Raw genomic sequence first — 15,429 nt, 5'->3', positions numbered from 1 at the left:
TTCTCAGACGCAAGTGGCCGTATCTGTCCAATAAATTTTAGAAGTGGAAAGCCTGGGCCAAAGGTTAGGTACAGCTTATAATTTATGGATAGCACCAAATGACTCTCCAAACGGTTGTCTCGGGGCTAGCTCTTGACCAATCCTACGCAAGCCGCATTTGTGCCTACGTCCTCGCCGAGAGTGTATCATCAGACCTTTTGACTTTTGCCAATTACGGAAGGGAATTTAAGAGGTGATACTAGGGTAGACCAAGAGGAATTCTGACCAAGGGATAGAGGCAAGGGATTAATTGCAGGATAGGAGGTGAGAGAACGTAGGACTTATATTTAAGTTGAAAGGGAGAGTGGTAATGTGACGCTGTGTGTCAGGCAGTGGCTTGACCAGGCAGTGCTTATGTGACTACATTCAGTCCTCATAACCACATTCACCCATAAACATTTTTTTTACCCCCCGTTTGACTCCGGTATGTGTCCACTATGCCACCTGTGTCCTTATTTTACAGTTGAGGAATGAAGGCTCCAAAACGGTTAAGTGACGTATCTAATATCCCAGAGCAAGCGAAGCGAGGACAAGGGTTCTGTTTTCCAGCTTCGTACACCTTACAGAAGCCCGGGATTCCAGTCTTTACCAACGAGGCCATAATGGATCTGAATATGTTTTCAGGGTATATTTCATCCATATTTGAGTTTACTAGTTCAATTGAGTTCAGTTATTTCCTATAATCAAAGCGTTTCCATTATAGTTGCATGGCCGTGGTCTGGAACTCACTGACCCTTTTCACACTGGCGATAGGTTCTGTGTAACGTTCTTCCTCAAAGATTTTCTGTTCCTTTCCTCAAGAACTACTGTGTTTACCCAAGGAGCACTCTTGACAAAAGCTACATGAGATGAAAGCTCTAAGCTTCTTGGGATTTTAAGATTTTCTTATAAAGGATTACACAGCCCATTGTGAATTCTGCCCTTAGTCCTCAGGAATCTTAAGATTGGCTCGTAAATCCCTCCTTGAAACACTCTTGGAGACTGAGGCTGGCATCTGGGCCCTCCCCCTCATTGTTCGCTGCTGCTTCAGACAGAGTCCACAATCTTTTCTGGGTACATCTGGGCAGTTTCCCCGTGAGTTAAAAATGTGTGACTTCAAATTGTCAAATCTAATAATGATTAGAGACCTTAAGTTAGAGCATGAAGTCCCAGTGAAGGCATGACTCTTAAATGGTGCAGTAGTTGGGTTGATCATCCCTACTAGAGGGGTGTGGTGGATAATTGAAAATGTGATGGAAAGAAGAAAATTTAAAAAAAATAAACCTTTTATCTGGAAAAATAAAGCTGGACCAATGACTTTTTTTTTTTTTTTAATTAAGAAAGCCCAACTTTTGAATTGTCCCAGTTGGAAAATATCCTGTTGATGGTCGTTCTTTTAGGGCAGAGCCATGGTCTTCTGGAGAAACAGACATTGGATGTAATTACCCAAAGGGGGAAAAAAAAAAGGTGGGGAGGGGGTCAGTGTCAAAGAATGGAATTGGAGAGCTGCGGTGGTCTTAGAAATTAACTAGTCCAACCTCAAGTTTTGTAAGAATGGAAATGGAAACATAGCGAGTACATGGGATTGAGCCAAGAAACCACTTCTGAGCTGTGTCGGCCGGAATGAGAGCCAAACTCTTCTGTCTTCGTTTGGCGTATTGTTCAATTTCCATGTATGTGATCCGTATTTTATAATCTGCTGAGGGACTATGACTGCCTGGGATTTTGTTTGTTTGCCTCAAGTGGACAGTGACTCGTTTTCAGAGCTATCCTGAACAGACCTTTTTTTTTTTTTTTTCCAACGTTTATTTATTTTTGGGACAGAGAGAGACAAAGCATGAACGGGGGAGGGGCAGAGAGAGAGGGAGACACAGAATCGGAAACAGGCTCCAGGCTCTGAGCCATCAGCCCAGAGCCCGACGCGGGGCTCGAACTCCCGGACCGCGAGATCGTGACCTGGCTGAAGTCGGACGCTTAACCGACTGCGCCACCCAGGCGCCCCCAGACCTAACTTGTTAACTAAACAAAGGGTACACAAATGGGAAGATGAATTTGTTAAAGAAGGGACGCAGATAACATGGACCAAACTGTTTTTTTGCACGGGATGCTTAGTCGATAGGTAGGGTCTGTGATCTTTGTCTTGTTTTAGAAACTGCCATCCGACTTTGCGCTTTGCAGTAAATGAATAACCGCTATGTATTTATACTGTCTACTTAAGTCAGGAAACAAACCAAGCGGTGTTTTCTCTGTGGATGACCAACTGCTCAGGACTTGTTTCAAATTGATGATATAAATAATCGAACAAGGTCCCTCATTGTACATTTCTCGCAGCAAACAGAACGCAATGTGTTTTTATAACCAGATAGCTATTTGATTTTTTTTTCTCTTTCCCACATTTGGATATAAATGGATATAGAATTACTTAAAATGCTGCATATAAATTAAACATTAAAAGGGAGATACAGAGAGGCTAAGCTGCCCCATTATAATCTTTAGTTCCGCAGTCCCTGCCTCAAGGACACTCCATTTCATATCACATGTCCTTCTTTTGAAAAGTGATCACCAAGGTTCAAGTAACATTTAAGCATAGCAGACAACTGCATAATTTATGGGCCTTTTTTCTTTTTTGTTTTGTGTTCTTGTTGTAATGAAAAACAGGAACACAGCAGACTCCCTTGAACTCCATTAACTCCTTTTTGTTCTTCCCCTTGTGTCTTTGCAGATCGGAGCCCTGAAGGACTACTACCATTTCTATCATAGCAGGACGATTAAAAGGTCAGTTCTCTCGAGCAGAGGAACCCACAGTTTCATTTCAATGGAACCAAAGGTAAGAAGAACCAGTTGGGTGGGGACCAAGAGGCAAAGCTTCTGCATTTTTCATTGGTAATATCACACTGGGAACTGATGACCAGCGTGAAGGTTCAAATTTCAAGAGCTGCCCTACTGTCCTTTGGTCCGCTGTCTTGGCTTCCTCTTCAGACAAACATAGACGATGGCTTGATTTGCCCCGGAATATGCCGTTGCCGTAAAACACTGGTACAACAGCCGAGGGGGATCATAAGGATGGGTCGTCCCGGAGGAGGGAGGAGTGTGGTGGGAGGAGATACTGATCGATTCAGAAGTACTGAAAGAATAAAAATTCCACACCATCGTAACAGGTCGCACATAGATCTGGGGTCCTATCCGGACTCCATAGCGGGGTCTCTAACAGAATCCGTAGGTCAGGCCTCAGGTCGCCATGGATCCTCACAATTTCAGCTGGCATGGATAGAGCCGTGCCATTGGCCACCCGGTGTCTGGGACAGGAAGGACACTGAACATGGAAGGGATAGAAGCCGGCTCCTGCCCTTGAGGGAGGGCGCGTCAGGTGTCTTTCTTGTGCGTTGTCTTTAGCCTATGCCCTTTTGGGTTATACAGACAACATACCCCTTGCAAGTACGTAGGAGGAGGTGTGATACGTCCACGTTTTCCCACTCCATTCTAGAGAGGTGGGATGGTTCTGCACTGGGAGGTAGGAAGCTGAAGGATGTTAGGAACAAAGTAGTCACTGGCCGCTGAAACTCAGGGTGCGTTACATACCCATCCTTATTAAGTTACAGAAAGGCCTTGACTCCGAGAGGGAGCTACTTGGCCCCCCAGACGTGGCAGGCGAAAAGCAGAGGAGAGAGCAGCTGTACCAGCCTGCCCCGGGTCCTCTGTGGGCTCACTGGTGACTTTGTATTGATTAGGAAGGTTTCCTTCCCCCATTATGTTTTGCCGCATGAGCTCATTTTCAAATAAATTGGCGAACGAGTCCCTACACGTGAGCAGTAGCAGGTCTCGCCTCGCGATTCTGCGAAAATTGTATCCCTTATTAGAGCAAGAAGTCCTTATTTGAATTAATATGCAAATCGTGTTTGCCACTGGAAGTCCTGCCCTCTGCCAGGTGCCATGGTTCGCCTTGTTTAATTTGTTTCTGGAATAGTATCACCCGGCGTCCGTGATCATGAAATTGCATCTCGGTGATTCGAGGAAGCACATTTCTTGTAGGTCCCAATTTTCTGTAACCCAGTTTTGGGTTATAGGAACAGCTCCTAAGACTTGCAGTCCGGTGGCCTGAGGATTGTAAATTTTTTTGCCCCCCCCCCCCCCTTCATCTCTACTCAGAATTGAACGTCTCTGGAAAAGCAGTCTGTCGGGACGTTCTTGAATTAGCTAAATTTTTGAAGCAGAGTCACGTTTTTCATCTGTTAACCAACTTTCTTGAAGCTTTCTTGAACTTCAGTAATTAAAATGATTCCAAATTCGTAGCTCATGTGTGTAGTCAGTGTGAATTTGAGAAACCAAATACGAGTTGGGTTGGGAGGTAAGAACAGAATGTAATGAGGCATTGTGTTCATAATGAAGGATTTACTGAATGTGGAGTTGTTTCAGACTCTAGTGTTATCTTGGGAAATCTTGGTCTTCCTTTCCTCTTATCTCAGTGCATCGGATAGCTTACGCGGGATCCGATAGAGACCTTGGATGCTGGCCCACATCACACCCGGAATGTATGCCCTTCTTCACTGAGACCAAAGGGGTAGGGCCATTTCAGGCCAGCTCTTGGGGACGTGCTCAATTCCCCTTCCTCCTCAATAAAAAGAACACCCTTTGGGAGAACCATACCTAATTCTTTATTCTGACGCCTCCTGCCCTCGTTCCCACCCAGCTGTTTATACGAGAGGCCGCAATCCTACCAACTGGACCCGTGGGGTACCTCAAATTGGGGGCTGTCTACAGTTTCTTGCAGATATTTCTTACAGCTCATTCATTCATTCATTGGCCATTTCTTGAGCCTCTAGTATATGGCAGGCCCTGGGTCAGGCTCTGGGGATTTGGCGATGTAGTTGTGCCCTAGGAGAACTCACCGCAGGCCTCCACAGTCGCCTTCAGGGAAACTCAGCACATTACGGCGCTGCTCAGTGCGGGGGATGGGGGAACAGGTGTGAGGGACGTGTGCTACGTTATTTCTCCTGTTCCAGCTCCCTCCTTGAAGAGCTCAGGCCAACATGGGTCATTATTATTATTATTGTTGTTTTAAAGTTTATTTTGAGACAGAGCGAGCATGAGCAGGGGAGGGGCAGAGAGAGAGAGAGAGAGGGAGAGAGAGAGAGGGAGAGAGAATCCCAAGCAGGCTCCGTGCTGACAGCACGGAGCCCGACGCAGGGCTCAGTCCCATGAACCGTGAGATCATGACCTGAGCTGAAATCACGAGTGGGATGCTTAACCAACTGGGCCACCCAGAGGCCCCTCATTATTACTATTTTGTAATGCTGAAAAACTTTTTACTTAGAGCCGTTGCAAAAACCTTGTACAGAATCCCTATCTCAGCTGCCCACATCCCCCAAATGTTGTTTACATTTTACATTTTACCATTTGATCGTATTCTCTCTCTCCTCTCTGTCCACACCCACATCCCGCCCCCCCCCCCCCCGCCCACACGTGTAGGTGTGTGTCCGTAGCTGCGTATAGAAGTGTTTTTCTGAAAATTTGGGAACAGATTACACACACGAGGCACCTTTCGCTCTACATACTTCACTGTGTATTGACGAAAACCAAAGACGTTCGGCTACTATAACCGGAAGTACAAATGGTTCACGTTCTGGCCAAACTCTGGACATTAGCAGTCATTTAATGTTATTATCCAATCTAGCGATTTCGTACAAGCTTTGCCAGTTGTCTCTGTTCTGAGCCAAGAACACGTGTGGTTGTGTTTTTCCCACGCCCTCTTTGTATACCGTGTCAGACTTCTTTTTATTTTTTCTTCCTCCTTCAACTGCTAGCGCTTTTTTTTTGCAAATTACGGGCCGGTTATTTTGTGGAACATCTGATGTCATGATTAGTTCAGGTTTAGCAAGAGCACCGGAAAAGTGCCGGGCTCTTCTCAGAGCATCACATCGGGATGTGCATGATGTTGATTGGTTTCATTACTCATGACTTTGACTTTGGTGACTTGGTGGTGACACGTGTAGTGTCTGCCTGTTTTCTCTACTTTATTTTTATTTTATTTTATTTTACTTTATTTTATTTTATTTTATTTTATATTTTATTTTATTTTATTTTATTTTACTTTATTTTTTTATCATTGTTTTAAGCTTCTAAGCTTTGGGGTAGCTTCTTTTTTTTTAATGTTTATTTATTTTTGAGAGAGAGAGGTAGGGGGAGGGGCAGAGAGAGAGAGACACACACAACATCTGACGTAGGCTCCAGGCCCTGAGCTGTCAGCACAGAGCCGGACGCAGGGCTTGAACCCATGAACCATGAGATCATGACCTGAGCTGAAGTTGGATGCTGACCCTCCTGAGCCCCCAGTCTTCTCCACTTTAAAATGACTCGTTTCCCCTTTCTGATGAATAAGTGTTTTGTGCGGAGATCCTTTGAGACCGTGTCACCGTGTGCTGGCTAACTTTATGTGGCCAACTCACAGCCGATCTCATTGGGAGTATAAACCTAGTGTCCGCGGGACTTCCTTTCTTAGGAAGGTCTTCTTTTCTTTGCCGTTGGGTGTGTGTATGGTGGACGGTTTGGGTGCTAGAGTGGAGGCACGTGTGTGATTCGGGTGATGGGGCCATGTCAATGGCTTGGGAAACCTTGGCAATGCGTCATTTTTGATTGCCGTTATCTTCAGAGAGAGAAACTGAACCAGTGAGTTGCAGGAAATACACACAGTAAACACATCCTGGCTTTTGCTTCCTGTAGTAAATTGCACGGTTCCCCCCCCTCCCCTCTGCTTTTGTTTTTATTTAGAGGGCTCTAAAGAAGGAAATGCAAAAATGGTGACACTATAAGAAGGATCTTCCTGGTGCTAAGAAAACGCTGTGGTCAGTTGGGGTGCATGAGCCCAGGGAACAAGAATAGCCTGGTTTCCATGTGTTAACATTATGTTATGATTAGCTTTTTAAATGACAGCGATTCACAGACTTCTAAGACAGCATCCCTAGTACGGTAATGACAGTCTTGCAGAGAGTGTTGGTACATTATTACAGCAGTTGGATCGCTGACTCTTACGACACTCTTATCCGTGTCTTTCTTTTTGACTGGCCAGCTTTTTTCTGCAAAAGACCTCAGCTAAATTTCAGGAACGACGGTTTTGAGTTAACATTCTCCGAAGCCTCTTATTAATCTGTTTAGAAATCTTTGCCAGCCCTCTGGCATTTGGTCAGGGAGGCTGTCGTCTGTAGAGAGCTTCAGAATGGAAGTTCTTTATAGCTTTTGTGTTGCCCATGCAGACACGGGCAGGGGCGGAGGCGGGATTTTTTTTTTTTTTTTCATTCTCCTCCTTCTTACCCAGAACAGAAAAACCAGAATCCTAAATTTCCTATTACGGTAGGAGTTTAAACATAAAAAATAAAATAAAATAATTTTTCAAAAAAGAACAAAAAACTAACACCAAGCTGCCATTAAGCCAGGTCTCCGTGTCTTATCCATGTGTAATAGGCAAGCACAGGTTATTTTGCCCATTAGATTTTATCTTGAAAGTTCTGGCCTTTCAACCTCTTATCTTTTACTGAGTTCAAGTCTGTTTACAGGTCAGTTTTTATCCAGATCTAGGATAGAATCACCTTCTTTTAAAAAAAAATTTTTTTTAATATTTATTTTTTTTTTTGAGAGGGCGGGTTGGGGGAGGCGCAGAGAGAGAGGGAGACACAGAATCCGAAGCATCCAGGCCCTGAGCTGTCAGCACAGAGCCCGATGCGGGGCTCGAACTCACAAACCCTGAGATCATGACCTGAGCTGAAGTCAGATACTTAACTGACTGAGCCACCCAGGGACCCCTAATGTCACCTTCTGCTATGGGGTAAGGGATAGGCACCTCTCCTGTCTAGTTTCTTCCTAAAGTTCAAGTTTGTCAAACTGCCCGATCACGTGGATGTGTACGACTGTGTATCTCATTATAAAAAAAACCTATTTGTATAATATTATTTACTGCAGAATCATAGGACCTTTAGATTTAGACTTGTCTCTTTCCTACGATGCTGGCACACCTTCCAGTGTCGTCCTAAGAGAGAGTTTTTCAGACCTGTTAAGTAGGCCCAGTGACAGAGTTCAGTATTGGACAAAGGAAACATTTCTATAATGGAAGAGAGTTAACTTGTTGAGTTATAATCTGCTTGCTTGTAACTTCTACCCATATTTTTGCCTTCCAGACTTCTACATAACAGCTCTTTAAATATCTGAAGCCCCTTACTTCTTCTCTGGAAGCAGTAATTGTCCCTCTGTAAATGTGGGCCAGAATTAAGTGCAAGCCTTTAGCTCACAAAGCTATTGCCCATTCATTACATTTATACATAAGCCATTTCCTCCGAAGAGAATTTTCAGGCTGAGTGTTCAAGCATCGTACAACGACAATAAAGGGGTATAGAGAAAGGAAGGAGGAGAGAAATGAGGTGCTTGGATGTGGTTAGCAAGATCAGAAGGAAATCAGACCTGGGAAAGAAGACAGGTAAGTTCAGGTTCCTTCCTGACCCAAGTCGGTACCTCCTGTGCCCAGGATTTGATTTTCAGATGCCTAGCGTTTTTCCTCTTTTTGCCTCAAGACGGAAAGGCAGGTGATCATGTGACGGGGTAAGTGTCCTGAAGTGTTCCTGAAGGGCTGTACAAATCCATGTCGTATCAGTCAAGCCCCGTTTCCCCATGGATTCACCTTGTCTCTTTGGAATATTTTGCCTCCGCTTCTGATTGATCTCTGATTGGTCCAGGCAGACAACTAGCACATTAGTTACCTCTTTTTCGTAGCTCTGAGACAGACTAGTTCTAAACTGTTCGCATGCATCCGATCACTAGCAGAGCCTTGGAAGTGAAGAAACCTTGTTTGGGGAGAGATACATGCTCAGAAGCGTCTGAACTCAATCTTCCCGGACTCCCAGCCATGAACCGCAGCTCCGCCTTTTTCCTAATAAGACTGCACTTGGCCTGACGCGGCTGCGGAATTGGCTTCACCTGAGTTCAGGTGCTTCCTGTTCAGGCCACGCTCTATTTCCTCTCGCCCCACCTGCCCTCATTCCAGCCGCTCCTGTGAACTGTTTTTCTTTGGCAGGTTAATTTTCTGCTCTTTGCCTTTAAACGTGATAATAGCTTAATGGTTTGACTTTCTTTCGTGAAGTGCCGGTTTCTAATTGAACATTCCTGGGCTGGTGCCTATCCAGCCGTGTGCAATGATCCTGGGTGCGTTGAGGTGGGATGACAGTGGCCGTGTTCTCTCAGGCAGGCACCCGAGGCCTTGTGTTCTTAGCAGCTGTCATCACTGTGACGGTCACGCATATGCCTCTCAGCGTGTCATCGGTGAGCGACAGTTACCGAGTGTTCCGAGAATGAGTGCTTCTGGAAGCAGCATGGGCTTGCATCCGATGATGTGTAGGGAGGACGTGGACGTGGCAGTCAAGGGGCATACTGGGGGCTCTCTTCTTCCAGACTGCCTTCTTTGCCGCCTTTCCAGCTGCAAAGTGCAGCCATTATAGTCAAGTCCTGTCTCGTTTTGGGTAGTGTTTCCGTGTCTTTGAAAAACCCCTCTAGAACACATATACGCTTGGCAAAAGCCTTTCGGCCGCGAGTTTCCAACCTTTGGCACATTTATGGTGGCAGGATGGCTGGGAGTATGGGGAGGACGGAAGGAGGCATGTATAGATTCGGCTGTGTTCTCCACCGCCCCTTCTTTACGGTCTTGTTGCCAGGTCTCCCAGATGTCTGGATGGTCAGAGACCAGAGAGTCAGATTGTACGCTGCTGGGTTATTTGGTGGGAAGGTTTGGGTCGCGACCCAGATCCCTCATAGGCAGGAGTGAACTTAAAAAAACAAAAATAAAATTCTCAGCTACTTTGGAAAGGTTGCCAAGTCTTTATTAGAGAGCCCTTGGCAGTCCTTCATTTTGAAAGGTTATAAACTCACATACCTACACTGGGAGTGCAGATCAGAAGAATGAGTGAGATGGGCCAGATATAAGATAATTGGGCAACCAGCGAAGTGGAGAACCCCTGCTGTGTGTAAGGGAGCCGTTCCACAGAACCCGTGAGTAACGTTTCCCGATTTCACATGTTGGCAAATAATTGGAAAGCTTAAAAATATTTGTGCGGACCGAAGAAAACGCAGCCGAGAGGCATCCCAGTGTGTGACCCCTTGAGGGGGCTGTGTCGGGAGAAAGGGAGGAAGGCACGAAAGACGGGTTTCAATGCTTTCCGCAACTTTGCTGGGGTCTTACCCTCACCTGAACGCCAGCCTTTGTGCTGGTTGGTCGTGCTCCGCTGAGCGGCTCAAAGGTGATTTTTCTCTGTGTCTCAGTCTCCAAATTGAAATACGAGTGTCTTTCGGGCACAGAGAAGAGGCTCAGGTCGCTTAAGTTCTGAAGCACAGGCTGCCGAGGACAGGACGGAGCACGCATGCCAACTTCACTTGTGCCCACTTTTCCACTGACACCTGTCACTGCACTGGGGGGAAGAGCCTTAACGGGAAATGAAGGTTGAAGGAAACAGGACAAGTCAAAGAAAAGAACAAATGGCCAAAAAAGTGATGGCCATGTGCAAATAGAAAGAGAGATTTGATGGGGAAAGGTAGGGTCGATACAGATTTCGCATGTCACTTCAGCCACTTGAAGGAAGGATACAAAATGTAAAAATCTTTATTATTTTCTTAGTTTGGGTAGTATTTCTAAGGTATCAGATTCTAAAAAAGTAGGTGCTTGATCTAGAAAATGTTGGGTGATGACAACATTGTAAATTTCTAGATAGGTCTTGTCCCCATTTGGGTCACTATATAACAGAACACCATAGTCTGGGTGTCTTATAAACAATAGAAATTTATTTCTTATAGTCCTGGAGGCTGGGAAGTCCAAGGTCAACATGTTAGTAGATTCAGTGTCTGGTGAGAGCTCACTTTTTAGTTCATAGACAGCTGTCCTCCTATTGTGCCCTCACATGGCAAAAGGGGGCAAGGGAGATCTCTGGGGTCTCCTTTATAAGGACCCTAATGGCATTTATGTGGGCTCCACCCTTGTGACCTAATCATCTCCCAAAGGCCCCATTTCCTAATAGCATCCCATTGGATGTCAGAGGCTTCAGTGTATGAATTTGTGGGGGGGGGACACAAACGTTTAGTCTATAACAGTTCTTAAGAAGGGAATTTTTGGGACCCCAGGGCAAGTCAGGATGAAATAAGTAAGCAAACCTAAGGGGTGAGTGAAAACAGCAAACAACAAACAAAAGCCAGCCAACGACAAGGAAACCCAAAGCCATTTTAATTGTCTGGCTTTGAAAAGCAATCATACTGATCCCTGTATTTATTTTAATGAATGCAAGAGTAAATAAGGAATCTAATTAGAACATCACCCTTGAAAAGGCCTGATTTGTTAAGAAGTGCTTGTGAATTTTGTGTTTCTACCAAACAGAAATCAATTCTTGGAACATAAAAGGAGGCAATATGATGCAACGGAAAGACTCTTTGAGTTTTGGTTTTAGCTTTGATCTCTGTAGGGTGATCTCTTAACTCCTATGTCCAGATCTCCCCTCCATGTGAAGACTCACCATTGTTCATGCTGGTACTTTGAGAAGTATACAGTATACCATGGTATAATGAATTGTACACGTAGGAAAAGATCAAAAGCATAGGTTAAACCCTTGCAACAAAGCAGTGAGTAGCTAATAAAATGGTGTTACAAATCTAGACATACTGTTGAGGAAAGTTCTTCGGAATAATACATAAAGTTAAAAAAGCAGTATAAAAAGAAATAGAACATGTGTTCCCGTTTATGTTTAATGTTCAAACACAAAGAAAGGACCTATGTGTATATGTATATAGTTCCACGCACACAGGGTAGTTTGGGAAGGATACACAAACACATAAAAAATGACTCTGATTAGTTGCCTTCCATACCATACGATTTTTAAAAAAACTATCCACAGTGCAACAGCTTTTGTTGATATCAACAATGCTTTGCTATTTCGAATCCTGTGGACCCATCTCTGATCTCATCTGACTCTACCTTTCACTTGACACAGTGGTCAGTCATTTATTTGCTCCTCTGGAAAAATGGCTCTCAGTGGCTTGAGACCATATTCTCTCAGTTTTTTCTTGCCTCTCGTGCACCTTCTGTCTTTGTCATCGATGACACCCGCTCCAGCTCACCTGTGTATTTTGGAGAGCCCAGGGCTCACCTTTATGCTGGTGTCCTTGATTCAAATGTATATCTCCTTCTCTCATTTACCTGGCCTCTCCAACTAGATGTCTAGGAAGTATCCAAAACTTAGTCTGACACATATGATACTTTTAATTCCTGTGTGTCACCATTGCCCTCAACTCTTTCTTTCCTAATAAATGGCGCCATGATTTATCCAATTGCTCAAGCCAAAAATGGAGCAGTCTGCAAACCTGTGGACTTTCCTCTCATGTACCACCACCAGTCTGGTTAATTCCACCATCATCTTTGACCTGGACCACGGCTATTGGATTTTCATTCTTACTATTCTCCACCAGAAGTATGTTTCTTAGGATACACGTAGATCAAATATTTCAATGACTTTCCGTTGACTTTGGAATAAAATCCAGTTTTTTCTTAATGGTCTTCAAAGGCTATCATGATCTGGTCTCTTCCTACCTCCCTGACCTAGTTTTTGAAATGCCTCCTTTTTACTTATCACAGTTGGCGATGTCGGCCTACCTCTCAAAACTCTAAACTCTTACTCTTTTTCCCTTTGCCTGGAACGTACTTCCTTTGGTCTTTGTGTGATGGATATCTTCTCATCTTTGACATACCAAAGCAAAGGTCACCTCCTTTGAGGGACCTTCCCCAGTCCCCCTTGCTAAAGTAGACTCTTAATCTTCTCTTCCCAGCTACTGACTGGCCTTAACGTGTTACTTGCCTCTTTGTTACCTATCTGAATCAAAAACCATGTTTTTGTAAGTTTCTCTTATTTTGCCAGAACTTAAACCATTTGCCAGACGTGGTACTGTCTCACTCTGCGGCAGACATGGGAGCAACCAGTTGGAGAGACACTGTGTTATCAGTTGAAAGAGGCATTGGGATATTTGGATCCTGGTCTCAGCTTTTACGACGAGCTCACAGTTGCTATTAGCATGCCACTCCTCATTGGGCTTATTTCGCTGATAAAATCACGGAGCAGATGAGCTCTTTTCTAATGTTCATTCCAATCCATTAATCGCCATCTTGAACCAGCATCACTTGTGATTTTTTTTTTAATTTTTTTTTTTTCAACGTTTATTTATTTTTGGGACAGAGAGAGACAGAGCATGAACGGGGGAGGGGCAGAGAGAGAGGGAGACACAGAATTGGAAACAGGCTCCAGGCTCTGAGCCATCAGCCCAGAGCCCGACGCGGGGCTCGAACTCACGGACCGTGAGATCGTGACCTGGCTGAAGTCGGACGCTTAACCGACTGCGCCACCCAGGCGCCCCGCATCACTTGTGATTTTACTGCCGGTCCACAGTGCCCACCACACGTGCCCTTTTTATGATCTCTTTCCAGTGTCTTTCCAAACTTTTTCCTCCATTTCTCCACAATACTTAGAATATTCCTTTAGCATTTTTAGCTGCCCTCCAAGACACCGTTTTACCTGAAAGGGCTGAATGTGCAATTAGACTTGAGAGTAACCTGGTTAGTCTTGGGGTTACCTATTCAGCAACGCACCTACTAAACCAGGAGCAAATAACGTTGCTTCTTTGTTGTCGTAGTCGACGTCTCTCACTGATCCAAGAGTGTGATGATGAGAATGGTGCCTAACTACTGATGCTCATGAAGTTCAGAAGAAGGGAGTATCGCATAGCAAGACGTCATGCTTAGTACAAGTTCTTTTAAGAATTAAATACTTTCTCTGATTTTTGGAAAACGGGATACCTTCTGAGATGACAATGAGAGAACCAAATTTTTAAAAGCCTGGCCGCAGAAATGAGAAATATCTTAGGAGGGCAGGGGTGGGGATGTGGGTAGAGGTCGGAGATACAAGGGGCCCAAAATAAAATCAAAATGGAATGGAATTTTGTTCAAAATGGAACAAAACAAAATGGAATTAAGGGTGGACAGCATTAATGAAAATTGTTGATGGACATGTTAATCCATTGGCAAAGCTAAGCAACCATTTGCACAAATTAGTTGTTGGCCCCAGGCTGCCATTCCAAAAAAAAAAAAAAAAAACCAAAAAAGTGTAAAAGACCAGCAGAGCAAGCAGATGAGTAACAAGACTGTGTCCTTAGGACATATTTGCTCGGCCCAAGCTCAAGGGCGGCTTTTCCTGTAGATGGAATGTTTCAGTAATGGGTCTTAAGGTACAGACATGCTTTTCAGACTTACTCTTTGAACCAGTGGGAAACCCCTTTTCTTTTTTTGTTTTAAACATTTTTTTTTAAATTTTATTTATTTATTTTGAGAGAGAGGGAGAGAGCGCCAGCAGGGAAGGGGCAGAGAGAGAGAGGGGGAGAGAGAGAGAATCCCAAGCAGGCTCCACGCTGTCAGCAGGGAGCCCCGTGCGGGGCTCAAACTCATGAACCGTGAGATCATGACCTGAGCCCAAATCAAGAGTCGGACACTTAACTGACTGAGTCACCCAAGCGCCCCGGGAAACCCCTTTTCAACCCATCTATGCACAGAGAGAAAACGACAAAGTTCTAGATTTCTTGAAGGATTGGGAAAAAATGCGGTCATTCCTTAACACAGGGAAAACTGAAGTCTTCTAGGAATGATGTAGCATGAGCGAGAAATCAGATTTCGCCCATCTGTTCAGTCTCCCTGTGGATTGTTTCAAATTTTTCTTGTGTAGGAGGTGCTGGGCCAGCCATCAGAGATAAAAAAGCAGATGTAGTCATTGCCCTCAGGAAGCTTACCATCTAGCAAAACTGGAGTCCAGGTTTAGTCTATACACATATGCTGGCAACAATGTAAAGCTGAGACTTTTTATTTTGAGAGAGAGAGAGAGAGAGAGAGAGAGCATGAGCAGGGGGAGGGGCAGAGAGAGAAGGAGAGAGAGAGAATCCCAAGCAGGCTCCGTGCAGGCAGCCCAGAGCCCAACTTGGGGCTCGAACTCACCAACTGTGAGATCATGACTTGAGCCAAAACCAGGAGTTGGATGCTTGATGGACTGAGCCCCCCAGGTGCCCCTGAAGCTGAGACTTTTGAAGGCATCTTTTAATGTATTTTAAAAGCTTTTCGCTAACTCATGTCAAGTTTATATTTATACCTAGGGCTGTCAGATAAAATAACACATTTTAATAGGAGCATGACTCAAATATCGCATGGGCTACACTTACGCTAAGAGAAATGGTTGTCTCCCTAAAATGCAAATTTAGCGGAGTACCTTGTGTTATGATTTAGTAAGTCTGGCAACCCTAATTTATACCTAAATCATTCTGAGATTACAGTTAGGGAAAAAGACATACTCATACTGAGACATCAGT

At 44.5% G+C, this 15,429-nt stretch overlaps 1 protein-coding gene across 1 annotated transcript in view; it reads left to right on the top strand.

Annotated features, from left to right (window-relative positions):
• PCSK5 (proprotein convertase subtilisin/kexin type 5) overlaps positions 1 to 15,429 on the top strand; it is a 471,153-nt gene that overhangs the window by 38,611 nt on the left and 417,113 nt on the right. Inside the window, exon 2 of the mRNA XM_040449255.1 lies at positions 2,741 to 2,845. Within this exon, the coding sequence (XP_040305189.1) occupies positions 2,741 to 2,845 (105 nt within the window). The remainder of the gene's footprint in view (positions 1 to 2,740; positions 2,846 to 15,429) is intronic.

Source organism: Herpailurus yagouaroundi, unplaced genomic scaffold, assembly GCF_014898765.1.
Source record: "Herpailurus yagouaroundi ecotype Mexico unplaced genomic scaffold, PumYag 199, whole genome shotgun sequence".
Classification (NCBI taxonomy): domain Eukaryota; kingdom Metazoa; phylum Chordata; class Mammalia; order Carnivora; family Felidae; genus Herpailurus; species Herpailurus yagouaroundi.
The sequence above is the reverse complement of the archived record's forward strand: the minus strand, read 5'-3'. Positions and strand labels throughout refer to the sequence as shown.